Raw genomic sequence first — 16,305 nt, 5'->3', positions numbered from 1 at the left:
TAATAAATGGACTCAGCCTGTCATCCTTCCGAGGTTGGCAAATTGAGTACCAGTCCACTGGTAATTCCATGTGTGTCGCAAGAGGCGACTAACAGGGTTGGCGGCAGAAAGGGCATCCGGCCATAAAACATTGCTTCAAAAAAGGGGACCACGAGGTCCGAAAAAGGTCAACCCCTGCTCTGCGGGGGAAAATGGCCTCTGGAGGTGGTTCTATAACGTGGCTTCAAAATACAAATAGTCTTTCATTGCATTTCAAAGTTTTGATTTGTTCTTATAACTACAAGAATATTCTGTGTGTTTAACCTGTGTTAATTGTCAATCCGAGAAACTGAAATGCATGTTTGATTTCCCGCAGGTGTGAACAAAGTGAGTTTGAACAAAGCTGCAACACCTCCAACTTCAGTTGTTTGGCTACTGCTTTCTGCTTTATTTATCCTCCTCATGTGATGATGGAGTGGAATGGAGAACCACCTCACTTTGCCATTACGCCTGAGTCATACTCCAAACACATATACCTAACTGCACACTACTTCTCACCAACTCTCCATTACAGTTCTCAACCACACTCCACGCTTCACTAAGCTAAGAACCTAGGAGAAGTTTGTTATTCACACATCCCACGTAAAGCTTCATGATGTATCCCTGAGGTTTTCCACTTTTCATTACCTTGTCCTTTGCTCCATTTCCCATTTCTCACTTATGCTGTTGCGACTAATCCTTTCCACAGTGAATTCATAAAGGTCTATGCACTGGGTTCACTTAGCAAGCAGGGCAACATGTAATGCAGCCATATATTGTACTATGCCTGGAATGAACAGCAGAGGGCAGAAAACTACCAATATCCTGAGAAATCCAGTGGGAAAATCCCAGAAGAAGCTGCTGAAATGCTGAAATCAGATGCGTCAGAGAGCCAAAGTAAATCTGAGACTTACACGAGTGCCATTTTAAGGGAGAGTTTGCTCCACTTAGCACAGTGGTTTTGCAGGACTGTTCTGGGAAACCTAGAGATCATACTTCGAGAACAGGAGATAATTACAAATGGAAAATGGCGCATGATAAAATTCAATAGTAATGCAAATGAGAAACAGACTTAAAGAGCTGGGCTGGTGACCCCTAGGTCTTACCAGAAAGCTGGGGTGAGGCCAGGCTGGGGTGAAGATGACGATTACTGGTATAATAAATGGAACTACCTTGCAATAACGAGAACCCCAACAGATTGGCCAGACCGGGTGCATTGTGGATATTGGTGGGTTCGCAAAGCCGAGCTCAATAAGCACTCTGACCTGCAACCTTCTTCCAGGGAGGAATCTCAGATGGGGAAACTCTGCGAAAATCAACTGCTCTCTTCATTTCTTAATTCTTCCTTCCACTTGTTTGTTATTGGAAACATCTTGCTCAGAAATCACTGGCTGTACCATATGCTAATCTGATGTAGACATATCCGGTCTGACTCCACTATCTGATCTGCTCTGTCTGTGTCACCTGTCATGCTCTGTATATATCTCTCCCCTGGTATGGCGGCGTATGGAGGTCTCTCTTGATCTCTCTGCCTCGTTCTTTCTCCATCTCTCTTTCTATGTCTATCTATCATTCTGGCTCTTTCTCTCTGTAGTATACCGAACGCGCAGTGGCAGTGGCTGGTGGTTGCTGATTGTTACTGGTTCTTGCGGATGGTTGCTCTGTGTGTTGCTTTGCCGGAAAGCCTTGTGACAGGCAGCATGTACGGCAAGCAGTCTCAACCTAACGTTAAAAATAAAAAATAAAAATAAAAAAAATCCAAGAAAAAAGTTTATAATGTAAGGATATGTGCAGAGTGGGATGCACTGATGAGTCAGCTCTGTGTAAAGAGAGCTCTGTCTCTCTCTCTCTCTCTCTCTCTTGTCCTCTCTCTCTGTCTTTCTCTCTCTCTCTATTGTCCTCTGTGTGTGTCTCTCTCTCTCTCTCTCTCTCTCTCTCTCTCTCTCTCTCTCTCTGTCACCCTCGGTCTTTCTCTCTTTCTCATTTATCCTCTGACTCTCTCTCTCTCTCTCTGTCGCCCTCTCTCTCTTGACCTCTCTCTCTCCCTCTGTCACCCTCTGTCTTTCTCTCTTATCCTCTGTCTCTCTCTCTCTGTCATCCTCTATCTCTCTCTGTCACCCTCTGTCTTTCTCTCTTTCTCACTTATCCTCTGACTCTCTCTCTGTCTCACACTCTCTCTCTGTCGCCCTCTATATTGACCTCTCTCTCTCTCTCTCTCTGTCACCCTCTGTCTTTCTCTCTTTCTCACTTATCCTCTGACTCTCTCTCTGTCACTCTCTCTCTCTTTCTGTCGCCCTCTCTCTTTTGCTCTCTCTCTCTCTACCTCTCTCTCTTGCCCCCCCCCCCTCTCTCTCTCTGTCACCCTCGGTCTTTCTCTCTTTCTCATTTATCCTCTGACTCTCTCTCTCTCTCTCTGTCGCCCTCTCTCTCTTGACCTCTCTCTCTCCCTCTGTCACCCTCTGTCTTTCTCTCTTATCCTCTGTCTCTCTCTCTCTGTCATCCTCTGTCTCTCTCTCTGTCACCCTCTGTCTTTCTCTCTTTCTCACTTATCCTCTGACTCTCTCTCTGTCTCACACTCTCTCTCTCTCTGTCGTCCTCTATCTTGACCTCTCTCTCTCTCTCTCTGTCACCCTCTGTCTTTCTCTCTTTCTCACTTATCCTCTGACTCTCTCTCTGTCACTCTCTCTCTCTTTCTGTCGCCCTCTCTCTTTTGCTCTCTCTCTCTCTACCTCTCTCTCTTGCCCCCCCCCCCCCTCTCTCTCTCTGTCACCCTCTGTCTTTATCTCTTTCTCACTTATCCTCTGACTCTCTCTAGCTCTCTCTCTCTCTCTCTCTCTCTGTCACTCTCTCTCTGTCGCCCTCTCTCTGTCGCCCTCTCTCTATCTCTCTCTTGCCCTCTGTCTCTCTCTCTATCTCTCTCTGTCACCCTTTGTCTCTCTTTCTGTCCACTCTCTCTTGCCTTCTCTCTGTCGCTCTCTTGCCCTCTGTCTCTCTCTCTATCTCTCTATCTCTCTGTCACCCTTTGTCTCTCTTTCTGTCCACTCTCTCTTGCCTTCACCCTCTCTCTCTCTTGCCCTCTGTCTCTCTCTCTCTCTGTCACCCTTTGTCTCTCTTTCTGTCCACTCTCTCTTGCCTTCTCTCTGTCTCTCTCTTGCCCTCTGTCTCTCTCTCTCTCTCTCTATCTCTCTCTCTCTCTGTCACCCTTTGTCTCTCTTTCTGTCCACTCTCTCTCTCTATCTCTCTGTCACCCTTTGTCTCTCTTTCTGTCCACTCTCTCTTTTGCCCCCTCTCTGTCTCTCTTTTGCCCCCCTCTCTCTCTCTTGTCCAATCTTTCGTGTCATCTGTCTCTCTCTCCCTTGTGCACTTTCTCTCTTTTTTTTCTTTTTCTTTCCCTTCCTCCTTCCCTCCTTCTCTTCCTGTCTTTTCTGTGTGCATCTGTCTCTCTTTCTCTACTTTCTCTCATCACTTCTAAAGAACCCACAATCACTCAAACAACACTTGTTCCCATTCCCTTCCAAAGCCGAGGCTTTTTAAAATGCTCTTAAAAATAAATGTCCGTCTATGACAGTATTTTAATGGGAATAACAAATAAGAATCTCGCTCCTGTTTGAGAAACAGCTCCGAGAGAACTTGACGTTTTGTACATAATCTCACGTTTTATGGTGTCCAAGGTGAAATGACCATGCTGGATGGTATTACGACTAACGCGCCGGTATGCGGAATTCTGCTGTTTGTTTGTGTAGTGCACAGCTCCCGAGAATCTACACGATCACCCTCTCCCCCCTATGTGTTATGCAACTCTGGCAAACACTTAATTCAGCTCAATAACACAAAACACAAGGAGCTGGGTTTGCTTGGTAATTTGGGCTTAGCTCAATGCTTTGGGTCGTTACCTCAGTAAGCAGACGTCCCGTTTCCGAGTCACGGTCAGCAATTACCATAAAATGGACTGTTGGATTGTCCTCCACAAACTGTAGGCCTTCTACCCAGGGCTTACACCTGCCTCTTGCCTGCTCCGAGCCCCCTCCCACGCTCTCTCATCCCACGCTCGTCGGATCCCAGGATACTGCTTCTGTGGTGGCATCATACACCCTATGTTTGGGTGAAAAACCCTCTCCTTGCAATAAAACCCTGAGCTGAGTTTACACTGCTGGCGTTTGTGTGTCTGTTTATTAGAGGTTGTTTTCATGGTCGAACAGGTGTGATTATTGCCTGAGAAATAAAATTCAGATATTTTAATTCAGACCAGATTCCGCATGATGAACAGGCCTCCCACATTTTATTTCATTGAATCATTTTCTGCTCAATCGTCTCCCTGGACTGGTCTCTAAGTGTAATATTGAACAAACATCTTTATTGAGGTACAAACCTCTGATATTGAGGCCTGGATTTACAAAAAAAACTACAACACAAAAGAAGGCCATTAGGCCTATCAAGCCTGCACAATCAAGCCAACATGGTAGTACCTCATCTCCCCCCTCCCCCATCTACACTCTTTCCAGCTATCTATCCAACTCAATTTTACAACTGTCCACTGACTCTAATGTCACTTGCAGGGTTGTCATGTTACGACCATTACTTGCAGTCACCATTTCTGAGTCAAAGACCTTTGCCTTATTATCATCATATCCATCATTCTGGACCATGATACATAGGAGATTATTACCAGAACCAAGGAGCCGAACTCTCCTTTTCTTTACTCTTTAACTGTGACCCCTTGACCTGCCATTGCTCATTCTGATGAAAAATATTCTTCTTCGACATCATTATCTTCGACATCTCGATAAGAACATCCTCTCACAAGCATCTCCTTTCTAATGTACAGGGTTGGCGGCAGGAAGGGCATCCGGCCATAAAACATTGCTTCAAAAAAGGGGACCACGAGGTCCGAAAAAGGTCAACCCCTGCTCTGCGGGGGAAAATGGCCTCTGGAGGTGTCACCCTGTGTTCATTTCATAAAATGTTTGCCTGCACAGCGGTCTTGGCAAAAAAACGCGAACAGACAGACACGGACATCCGACGAATTGTATTTATTAGATGGTGAGTTGAGGCTCTGCCGGTTTGGGTTTATTTAAAATTTCCTGGGTTTTTCCCATTTTCCGGGTAGCGTGGAGACCCTGCTCCAGGGATGTCCCCACAGAGTACCGAGTCGCCGTATCATCATGGAAGCCAAGCGGCTCAAGCACTCGAATGGTTGACTTGGCAAGCGTTAGCAAGCTGCTTGGTAACACAACCCTGGACATCTCGACAGCATACATTACACTTTACATACAAAACGCCGACTAGAGGAGAGTTTTATTTAAATAAAGACTTTAACTATTAATCTTGACTATTTTCCTTGTAATCAAAACGTACCTTGTCCAGTCTTCAACGTAGTTTCTACTTTTTTAAATGTACATAAACTCAGAATTGAGACAAACTCACTGATGTTAAGTGTACGAAAGTGGACATGTACATATCATATAACATTAAAGTGTGCATGTACATTTTAACGTGTATGTGTTCATTTCATATAAGATTAAAGTGTATGTGCACATGGAGGGGGAAAAGGGAGGGGGAGGGGGAAAAGAGAAGGGGTGGGGGAGAGGGAAAAGGGAGGGGGAGGGGAGAAGGGGAGGGGATAGGGTGGAGGGGGAGGGGAGGGGGAAGGGGAGGGCCAGTCAACAATGACGTTGCAGTTCTCATGGTCGGAGAGCAGCACAACAATCGCGACATCGTCCTGCATCTTCGCAACAGCACGAAGCGGATTTGGAGACACCGATCCTGTGATGCCCTCCAGTACCGGCGTTGCCGGGCGGGGGAAGGGAGACCCGTACATTCCCAACCCGTACATTCGCCCTCTCGACTCAAGCTCACTCGGACAAAAGACTCGCACAAATTACACTGTGAAGGCCCAATGGCCATGTCTATGCCACAAATCAAGTACGTGAGCGAGTCGGGCGCACAGAATTGAAAATATATAGAACGCTCATACTCCGTGAAAACTGAAGCTGCCGTGTCGCCATCTTGGTTAGCACGACTCGACCAACTCGCTTCGCGGATCTCGTTTGTTTTGAACGTGTGAATTACGTGCGAACGCGTAACTGTGAGTTTATAGCGGCAAGGAACATCACGTGATCGCTCTGAGCGAATCAGCGCGCTGCTCTGCCACCTGCTCAGATTCCGTGTATAATATTCCTCGCTGAAATGCGCTGAGGTAAATATGAATAAAAAATATGGATCATCAAATATTTTGAGGTAGGCCATGTTCTTCCCAGGCTCAATGGCCATGTCTATGCCAAATATCAAGCACGTGAGCCTCTCGGTTTAGGAGTCTATCGGTAACATTACACACACACACACACACACACACACAAACTGTGTTTTATATATATAGATTAAAGTGTACGTATACATTTCAAAGTGTACGTGGACACAACTTCTCTAAAATATATTTGTACATAATAACTTGTAAAATGTGTTGTTGTTTTTTTATCTCTCGGTAATTTCCCCGGCCTCCCGAGTAATTAATTAAACTAGTGAGATACCCGTGCTACGCAAACCAGAGGGCAGAAGCAAACAGACAATGCAGATACGGCGAATGCGAAAGCATGAAACGGTTTCATTGAAACCAATAAATTCCACATTCCTGCAGCACCCTCAGTCGCACGTCAGACATGGACAGCAAGTTTGTGAAGGACTTCCGTGAAAAACGTACCCATTCGCAAACAAACGGGTACGTTCACGTATAGAAACATCGATCGTTGGACCGTGGCGAATCTGCATATGGCGATCCGTGAAGTTCACGTTCAGAAAGTAGAAATCATCACGGCATGTCGTCATTTACTTGAACTCGACATGTCTTTTTTCATTCCAAACAACATAACTCCAATCACAAATTAATCACAAAATAAACTTTTAACAACATTGTTAATGTTTCCTTCATTGTCAAAACTACCAAGTCAACAGTTAACAGGATTTTGAGCCGATAGGTGCTTTTTTTTTTTTTTTTTTTCTTTTTTTTTGTATACAAGATCGAGGCTCGTGAAAGAGCGAACATTAATCACACAGAAAGACAAAACAGACACACAAAACAAATAACATCGGGAGCGGTAGACAAGATGGGGAGAGAGGGGGAAGGACACAAACACAACATTTGAGAGCCGGGACCGAGAGACATGGAGACATCGAGAGAACTGTGGGAGGGAGAGGGCTTTGGGGAGGAGGCATGGGAAGGGGGGGGGGGGGGTGGGAGAGGTATAAAACATATGGACACTGCCAAGACTTCCAGGAAAGAAGTTGGAATTTCAAACAAGGTGGATCTGGGGTGAATTAGTGGGGGTAGAAAAGATCAAGGTTTTGGATGGGGGAAGATAAGAGATGGTGGTGAACAGCTGTTTTGAAGACCTGGAGGGAGGAGTGTGATTGAAGTGAGTGTGGGAGTTTGTTCCAGAGGCGGGAGAAAAGAGGAATGAAAGAGTGAAGGTGAGCAGAGAGCCGAGATTTCGGCAGTTTAACCATCAGAGGGTGGCTGGCAGATCTTGTGCGACCTGTAGGAATATTTGGGGGACAGAGCACAGAGAGAGCTGGGGGAGCAAGGCCGGAGAGGAGTCGGTAGAAGACAGAAAGACCACCTACCTGCCTGCGGTGAGTGAGTGAAAGGCCCTCAGAGATAGCTTCATCGCGGGAGATTCCAATGATTCTGAAAGCTTTGGATTCAACAGCGTGAAGCCGAGCCAGGTGTGAAGCAGGAGCACCAGCCCATAGGGGAGAACAGTATTCCATTGAGCTGCGGATGAAAGCCTTGTATGTGGTGAGGAGCTCAGGTGTACCTAGGAAGGACTTCGCATGACGGAGGATGCCCAGTCGGCGACTGGCTTTGGAGGCCAGCTTGGAAATGTGGTTTTCCCAAGAAAGATCATGGCAGATGGTGAGACCCAAAAGCTTGAGCGACAGAACTTCGTGGAGAGGATTGTTGAGAAAGTAGATGGGAGGGTTGTCCAGTCGATCTTTTCGGAGAGACATAGTAAGAGTGTGAGATTTGTCAGGATTGAAAGACATGTTCCACATGTTTGACCAGTCTGTGATTTTGTCCAGGTCTTCAGAGAGTAAGGAGGCTGCAGACTGCCGATCTGAGGGAAGAGGAATGGAGCGGCAGAGAGTGGAGTCATCAGCAAAGAGATACAGAGGATTTTCCAGAGAGTCGGAGAGATCATTGATAAAGACCAGAAAAAGCACAGGGCCCAGCACACTGCCTTGGGGAACTCCAGCCTGAACGGGAAGGGGAGATGAGAGAAATCCATTCAGGGCCACACGTTGACTACGACCAGAGAGGAAGTCCGCAAGCCATGCATGGAGATTTCCATGGATACCATAGGAGGAGAGTTTGGTGAGCAGAGCTGGGTGCCAGACCGTATCGAAGGCACGTGATATGTCAAGGGAGACAGCTTTGATTTCCTGTTTGGCATTGAGGACCTCCATCCATTGTTGAGACAGCAGAAGCAGCATGTCCAGAGTAGAGTGACCTGGTCTGAAACCAAATTGATGATCAGAGATCAAGCCATTTGGAGAAGAGGAAAGATTTCATATCCGAAGCAATGATGGATTCCATGACTTTGCTGATAATTGGGAGCAGGCTGATTGGTCTGTAGTTGCAAGGATCTGTTTTTGCACCTTTTTTGTGTAAAGCGGTAATGTTTGCTGATTTCCAGGATGCTGGCAGATGACCTTGAGCAAAGGATAGGGTGAAAAGAACAGAGAGAGGGTGAGATAGAGCGGCAGAGCAGGATTTTAGGACCCGTGGGCTGATGCCATCTGGTCCAGTTGCAGAATCAGAGTCGAGGTTTGACAAAAACTCCTCCACCTTGTCAGGAGAGAAGGTCACAGAGTCCAGGAGCAGTTTGGTTCGACTGGGAAAGGTGGGAACAGAGAGAGATGGGTTTGGGACTAAGGATTTTGAGGCAAACACAGAGTTGAGGCATTCGGCTTTGTCACGTGCGATGTCAACTGTGTGGCCATTTGAGGTAAGGGAGGGGATGGAGGGGGAACAAACACCAGAAACGGATTTGACCAGACGCCACCAGGATTTGGAGGAAGGAGACAGGTTTGAGAGTTCATTCTTGAGTGAGGAGAGATAGTGCTTCCTGGCACTCCTGAGGGTAGACACACACTTGTTCCGAGCTTGGTGGAAGGAACTGAGATTTCCTTCAGTTGGATTAGCCTTCCAAGAGGCAAAGGCAAGTTGTTTCAGGGCAACTGCCTCACCACAAGATTCAGTGTACCATGGACGGGAGGAAGGGTAAGACAACTGAAGGCGAGATGGGATAAATCTGTGCATGAGAGAGATCAGTTTGCTTTGGAAGAATTCCCAGGAAGAATTGATGTCAGAGGCAGTGGAGATGGGAGACCAATCCAGACGATTGATGGCTGCTTGAAGACCGTCCCAGTCGGCCTGAGTGAAATGCCAGACTCGTCGACGCTGAGGAGGCTCTCTGAGAATGGCCAGAGAGATGTCCACTTTGACAAGCACATGATCAGAAGAACCGATTGGAGCAGAAGAAGAGCAGCAGACATTAGCAGGGAAGTTAGTCATCACCAAGTCTAGAAGAGAAGATACTCCATTGGCTGAGATCCGGGTCGGGAAATTGACAGATTGTGTCAATCCCAGTGAGTCACAGAAGTCCTTTGCTGAGGTGCCATGACTGGTGAGAGAGGAACCCACACCCAACCAGGTGGCATGATGACAATTGAAGTCACCACATATGAGGAAGAGAGAGTTGGGATGAGTGGATAGAAGTTGGTCCATGTTGTCAGACAGTGAAATGTAGATGGAGTCATCACTGTTTGGGGGACGGTACAGAACACATATGAACAAAAGGTGGGAGCGGAGAGGAAGCCGTAGCCAGAGGTACTCCTGGGGGTGAGGAGGAGAGAGGGCAGTGCAAGGAGAGTGAGGAAGAGAGTTTTTGATAAAGATAGCCACCCCACCACCAGGCCGAGGCTCAGGTCTATCATACCGGAGGAGGGAGTAACCAGGAAGAGATATTAAGGAATCAGAGACATCTTGAAGGAGGAAAGTCTCTGTTAAGCAGATCAAGTCTGGATTGTCAGAAGCAACCTGTATGGAGAGATCAGTCAGGTTTGAGCGAAGGCCCCGGATGTTTGAGGTCCATACCGTTAATGAAGAGAGAGGGGGAGCATCGGGTACAGGACAGGGGAGGGGAGGAGTAGGGTAAGATGAAGGATGAGAGGGGAAGGTAGGGAGAGCAGTTGTTAGTATGTCAGCGATTGCAGAAGAGTTCCAAGAAAGGGAAGGATGAGGAGGATGAAAGGTTTGAAGGTGAAGGGATGAGGCACAGAGAGGGGTTGTTTGAGGGGGGGCAGAGGAAAGAAGAAGGTTGGGGGTGGTGGAGGTATGAGATAGAAGGGAGACGAAGTGGGGAGGAGGCAGCTTTGAGGAGGAGGGGGAAGGAGGGAGAATTGGAGAGGAATGGTATGGGGGGAAATTTGAATGGGAGGGGTTGGGGGGGAGTTTTGAAGGGGAGGAGTGAGGGGGGAGTTTAGGAGGGGAAGGGCAAGGGGGGAGTTCAGGAGTGGAAGGGCAAGGGGGGAGTTCAGGAGTGGAGGGGTAGGGGGGGAGTTTAAGAGTGGCGGGGCAAGGGGGGAGTTTAGGAGTGTAGGTGCAAGGGGAGGGATTTGGATGGGAGGGGCAAGAGGGGAGTTTAGAAAGTGGATGATTAATGAAAGACGAACATTGAAAACAAATTGGGTTTGTTGTGATTTTCAAGTTAGCAATCCGGTTCAGAATGATGGAGGAGGGATGGAATGAATGTGAATTTAGACCATGTAGTGAGGGAGACGAATAAGATATTGAATTTCTTTTTTTTGAGGTGGAATGAATTGGAGAGGAAATTGAGAAAAGCCTTTTAAATAGGAAGAAAAACAGCGTGTTGTAAAATACCACTGAGTAAAACACTGAAGGGGAAAGGTTATACATATTTAAATAATATTTAAACAGAACCGTGAACAATCTTATGTGCACAAAAATACCAACGGGGGGAGAGCCGAGAGGGACCACCACGAGTCACGTGAAGGGCAAACGGTGGATGGCAAGGACATTAGGACATTAGGCAAGGACATTTGGCTGAGGTGCTACGGCCTTAGCAAGATCGATGGAGACAGCGATCTGTTAGCTGATACACCGCCCCAATAGCTATGTGGAATTCTATCATGTAGGGCAAATGGGGGCATTAAGCTCCAGGGGGCATTAGGCTCCACTACATTGTAAATGCATTAGTACCTTCAAGATTTACAATGCAGTGGAGCCTAATGCCCCCTGGAGCTTAATGCCCCCCTTTGCCCTACACATTAAACCCACGTCGTTTGAACTTTGGCTGAGGTCATTATTTACTTTTAATGATGTTTATATATGAATCAAAAAGAAGATAATTGGTTTTGGGTCGTCCTTTCCACATATCTCATGGGATTGTGAGTTGGGGAGACGGCCATGATGGCGGGGAGGGGGTTGGCATTCTGTCAAGCAGGGATTCAACCCATGTCCTTATAAAAGGTCTTTGTCCAAGGTCACCGAGTCCGATCGGTGCAGACGTGCAGCGATTGGTGCAGCTGTTTGTGGGGCACCTGGGAAAATAACGTTATGCGGGAGTCCAATCCCGAAAATTCTGGAGGCCAAAGCTGAAATTGGAAAAACAATATACCCTATTTTACTCCAGGAGATCCCAGGATTACCCACCCAAAATATTGTTGCGATCGGTTCAGCCGTTTTTGCGGTACCTTCGAATGGACGGACAGACAGACAGACAGACGGTCATTTGGTGAATTATAGTAAAATACGCATAAGACATTTCACCTCCAAGCCGATTTTCCTTTCACTTCCAAGAGCCGATTTTCCAAGAGCAAACCAAACGAAATGTCTGAGATTTCAATTAGACAGGTTCCTCCAAGATCCTCTCTAACGATGTTCTAATCATTTGCACCTGAGCTGGTGCACCTGATTCTAATTTTAGGTGTTTGAAGTAGTGATAAATGTTGGGGTGTACTTACTTTTTCCACATGCGAAATTTGCATTTATGTTTATTTAAATTATACAATGGACTACAAAATGTAAATGTTTCATGATATTTGTTGTATTATATCACCTTTATCTATCAATATTGTTGAAATGAAGATCAAATAGCTGTATGTTGAAATATGTTGAAAAAGTCAAAACTTTACATGGGGTGTACTTACTTTTTCACGTGACTGTATATATATATAAGATCAATAATTATGCATCGGCTAGCACGATGGCTGAGATGTAGGTACACAAACTCACCTCCAAGCTATACAGCCTGCGTTTGAATCCCGGTGTTTCACAGGTAGGGTGATTCATCAATGCGTGTCCCGTCCCTCATTAATCCTAGGCATTCCGTCTGCTGGCATTAGTAGTTAGTGGCCGATCCCATGGTGTTCATGAAAGACTTGGGCCCTTTCTCAGCCAACCCCACAAGAGGAAGAAGACCACTTATTTTTGTATCTTCAGATGCATATGGCTGCCAAAGCAGTTTCTTGGCTATTTGGCACAATCCTGGATGGGTCGCCACACCGACGCATTACACCCAAATAGCTCATTCTTCCCAGTAAGCTTGAACTCATTTTGCCGATCTTGGAAGGATGACAGACTGAGTCAACCCACCTGGTGTTAATTCAATGGTTGGACAGGGACTTGAACTCAGGACCTCCTTTTAAAAATTTTGGACTTCTAGTGGGGCAACCTAGCATAACAATTGTGCATTTTGTGAGGAAAGCACCAAATTTAGCACACTAGTAGACTATCCTATTATTGTTACGTGGTCCCCTCGGTGAATACCTGGTCTCGGTGACCCCCGGACCGTGAGAGGAACTCCGCCAGCAAGCTGTATTATATATGCGCTTTCGCCACGCAATCCATATGAATTTCACCCAGGAGACAACTGATGTTCAAGGATATATTTCCAATGGTAATGATACCATACAATTTCAATGACACAACCACGGAGATTTTCCCCGAGCAATCAACAATACACAACCATCACCAATTCCCAATTCACAATCAATTCCCTATGATTAAGATGGCCATCTTATACATGTGTGTCCCGGTGAGTACTCACGACACCCTTTTGGTCTCGGTCCCGCACAATGTCTCTGGGCCCCTCCTGACCAAGATGATTGTCGCCGTCGCCGCTCTCGGGCGGTTGAACGAACCCCGGGTGGACGTTTTTCCACCGGGCAGGTATCGTACCAGGCACCGAGGCTGCAGCCCCTCGTGGCCACGCGAAGCGGATACGGTAGAGCAAGCCAAACCCCATGCCGCTTGCAAGGCGCGTTAGGCCCCAACGTGCGACCCGCACGCGTCTGTTTGGACGGTGCCGCGAACGATGCCAGACGCGGGGTCGATGCACGGCCCCACGTCAACTTGACGTCTCCACCGGGCAGGTACACGTCCCGGTAATTCCTCTCGCCAGACAGGCTTCGGAACGCCGCTTTTTCACGCAGCGCAAGGTCGATCCCACCTTTTTTCGGAGCGGGGCGAGGAAGAATAATACTCGTCCTTTTTTCCTCGTGTCTTTTCCTCTTCCGTTTCCGGTCACTTCCGTTTCCGGCCACTCCCTCAGAAGGGCTCCTGACCCTCCAACCACAACAACTACACAACAACTTCATATACTACACACGGATAAGCAAAGACCTGAATGGTAATTCACATACATTCACATAAATATGTAACACTCCCCCCCTTCAAGAAAGAAAGTTTGAACCCAGCGAAAACTTTCTTTGCCGGCCAATTTGGAGAAACAAACCAGATAACTCAACCCCCCCCACATTATCCGTTCCCCCCGGGCACAGTTATCACTTAAAAATAAAGCAACCAAAATTTCACCACAACCCCTCCAGATTACTCCCTCTGGACTAAGTACCAACAACGACATTGTCCCTGCCAAATCAAACTCCATCTCATGACCCTCTGACTTTGACCGTCAGTTTCTTGGGAATGAAGGTTAAGGGGTTGATCAAAGATCCAAAGTTAAGCAACTCGATAGCACTTTTTCCGGGAGGCCAAGCCGAGTATTCACTACATGGATGCCTTTAGGAACGCGGAGTTCACGGTTAGTCCGTGCAGGAAAGTTCTCTACATGGGCGCCTTGAGGAACGTGGAGTTCACGGTTAGTCCGTGCATGAAAGTTCACTACATGGACGCCTTTAGGAACGGCGTTCACGGTTAATTCGTGTAGGAATCTTGGCTCGGCGGCTCCGCCGCCTTCAGTGCTTCAACTTCTCAGAACTTCCCTAATAATTAGGGTGGGACCACTGGTCCCTGTAGTCCCATGAATAGCGGTCTCCTTCTCGGCCACTACCAAAACTACCGCCCAGTTGTCCTCTCCTGTAGACCTCTCGACGCCTACGAAATGCCTTCCCTACTGTTATGGTCCGACCCTCCAAATCCTTGCCATTCCAATTCTTCTCTGCCTCTCTGGCGTCTTTTGTGCTGGCAAACGTGACAAAGCCGAACCCTCTTGACTGTTGCGTTTCCCAGTCTCTTACCAACCGCACTTCCACCAGCGGCCCATATCTGTTGAAGACAGAGGTCAGAACTTCTTCCTCTGTTTTGAAGTTCAGTCCCCCTACAAATAACTTGGCACTTTGGTCGCCATCCCGAGCTGGTATGGTGTTATTTTCCCTGCTGGGCTCTTTACCAACCCTCAGGTTACCATAAACTTGACCCCCGGCCAAATCATTCCCGATAACCACAGATACACCCTCTACAGGAAGCGTGGCTTGTAAACCGACGGTGACCGGTCCTGACACCAAATCGGACTCCAACTGGATGACCTGAAGGGGAGCACTAACACCGCCCCCGATCCCCTGTAAACGAACACTATCCCCCGTTGCCGTCTCCTCGGACCATGGCAAAATGCCTTCAAGCATTAAAGATTGATGGGCCCCTGTGTCCCTCAATATCCTAACCGGTCTCCGGTTAGTCGAGGCTCCATCCAGTGACACAAACCCCTCTGAAATAAATGGTTGGTAACCCTTTTGATGGCGATTTCTTACGCTAGCCATCGCATTCGGAGTTGTAATAGTCAGACTCCGCTCTGGGTTGTCCCTTTTCATGAGGTAACAACTGGACATCAAGTGTCCAGGTTTCTTGCAAAACGCGCAAGTCGGCCCGGAGGAAAAACTCGGGGTCTGCCTCGGGCCCCCCGAACTATAAGTTTGTCTTGGGCCCGCATCCCTCTGATTTCGAACCGGTGGGGTATCATAGTTGTCCCCATAATCATCTCGAGGCCGCCGCCATGTATGGTCGTTCTCTGCACCTGCTGTTCCCCACCTCCCCTGCGGAGATCTAGGCGAGGAGTTAGGTTCGTGGACCCCTATTCGGTGGGTTAAGGCATAATCATCTGCCATGGTGGCTGCGTCCCACAACTTTGGTACCTTCTTTTCCTGCAGGTACACTTTGATGTCCTCGTGGACACACTGCTGGAATTCCTCCACCAGGATCAAGTCCCGCAATGTCTCGAAGTCTTTCCCGACTCCTTTTGACTCACACCACCGATCAAACATGTTTTCTTTCACTCTGGCAAACTCCACATGGGTCTCACTCTCCCTCTTCCTGGCATTCCTGAATTTTTGCCTGTAAGCTTCCGGAACCAACTCATAGGCCTTGAGGATGTGCTTCTTCAGTACCTCATAATCTGCACATTGGTCCATTGGTAGCGCCGAATAAATTTCCTGAGCTTTCCCCACCAGCACACTTTGCACGAGTATGGTCCAGGCCTCCTCCGGCCAGTTTAATTGTCGAGCCACTTTCTCAAAGTGTGGGAAAAATTTCGCGACTTCCTTTTCACTGAACGGTGGAACCAGCCTCACATGTCTGCCCACATCCCAGGTTTTCTGGTTAGGTGTCGACCCCGTCAGCAAGGGTGGTGCCTCTCCCCGTTCTCTCATTAACTCCAGCTCCTTGAATTTGATTTCTTGCTGAAGCTCCATGTCACGTTCCTTTAATTCCCTTTCCGCTTTTCTCTCCTCTGCTTCGAGGTCCCTTGCAGCTCTCCTCTCCTCTGTTTTTCTCCCTTCTAACCTTTCCTGGAGTTCTCGTTCCACTCTCCTTTCCTCTGCTTGTTTCTCTTCTCTCCTCTCTTCTGCTTTCCTTTCTTCTTCTGCTCTTTCCTTTTCTGCTTTCCTTTCTTCTTCTGCTCTTTCCTTTCCTGCTTTCCTTTCTTCTTCTGCTCTTTCCTTTTCTGCTTTCCTTTCTTCTTCTGCTCTTTCCTTTTC

The 16,305-nt window shown here is 47.5% G+C and overlaps 1 protein-coding gene across 4 annotated transcripts in view; it reads left to right on the top strand.

The window, feature by feature from the left end:
- Positions 1–1,748, top strand: part of LOC137431622 (limbic system-associated membrane protein) — a 442,918-nt gene extending 441,170 nt beyond the window's left edge. For 2 of the 4 annotated variants that reach the window (XM_068123146.2, XM_068123148.2), the window contains one exon: positions 356–1,748. In XM_068123146.2, coding sequence (XP_067979247.1) covers positions 356–447 — 92 coding nt within the window. In that variant the 3' untranslated portion in view covers positions 448–1,748. The remainder of the gene's footprint in view (positions 1–355) is intronic. The other 2 variants (XM_068123149.2, XM_068123147.2) reach the window with 1 other exon arrangement.
- The last annotated feature ends 14,557 nt before the right edge of the window (positions 1,749–16,305 follow it).

The sequence above is a fragment of the Myxine glutinosa genome, chromosome 7 (genome assembly GCF_964187855.1).
Source record: "Myxine glutinosa chromosome 7, kmMyxGlut1.1, whole genome shotgun sequence".
Classification (NCBI taxonomy): domain Eukaryota; kingdom Metazoa; phylum Chordata; class Myxini; order Myxiniformes; family Myxinidae; genus Myxine; species Myxine glutinosa.
This window is presented reverse-complemented; position numbering and strand designations above follow the sequence as displayed.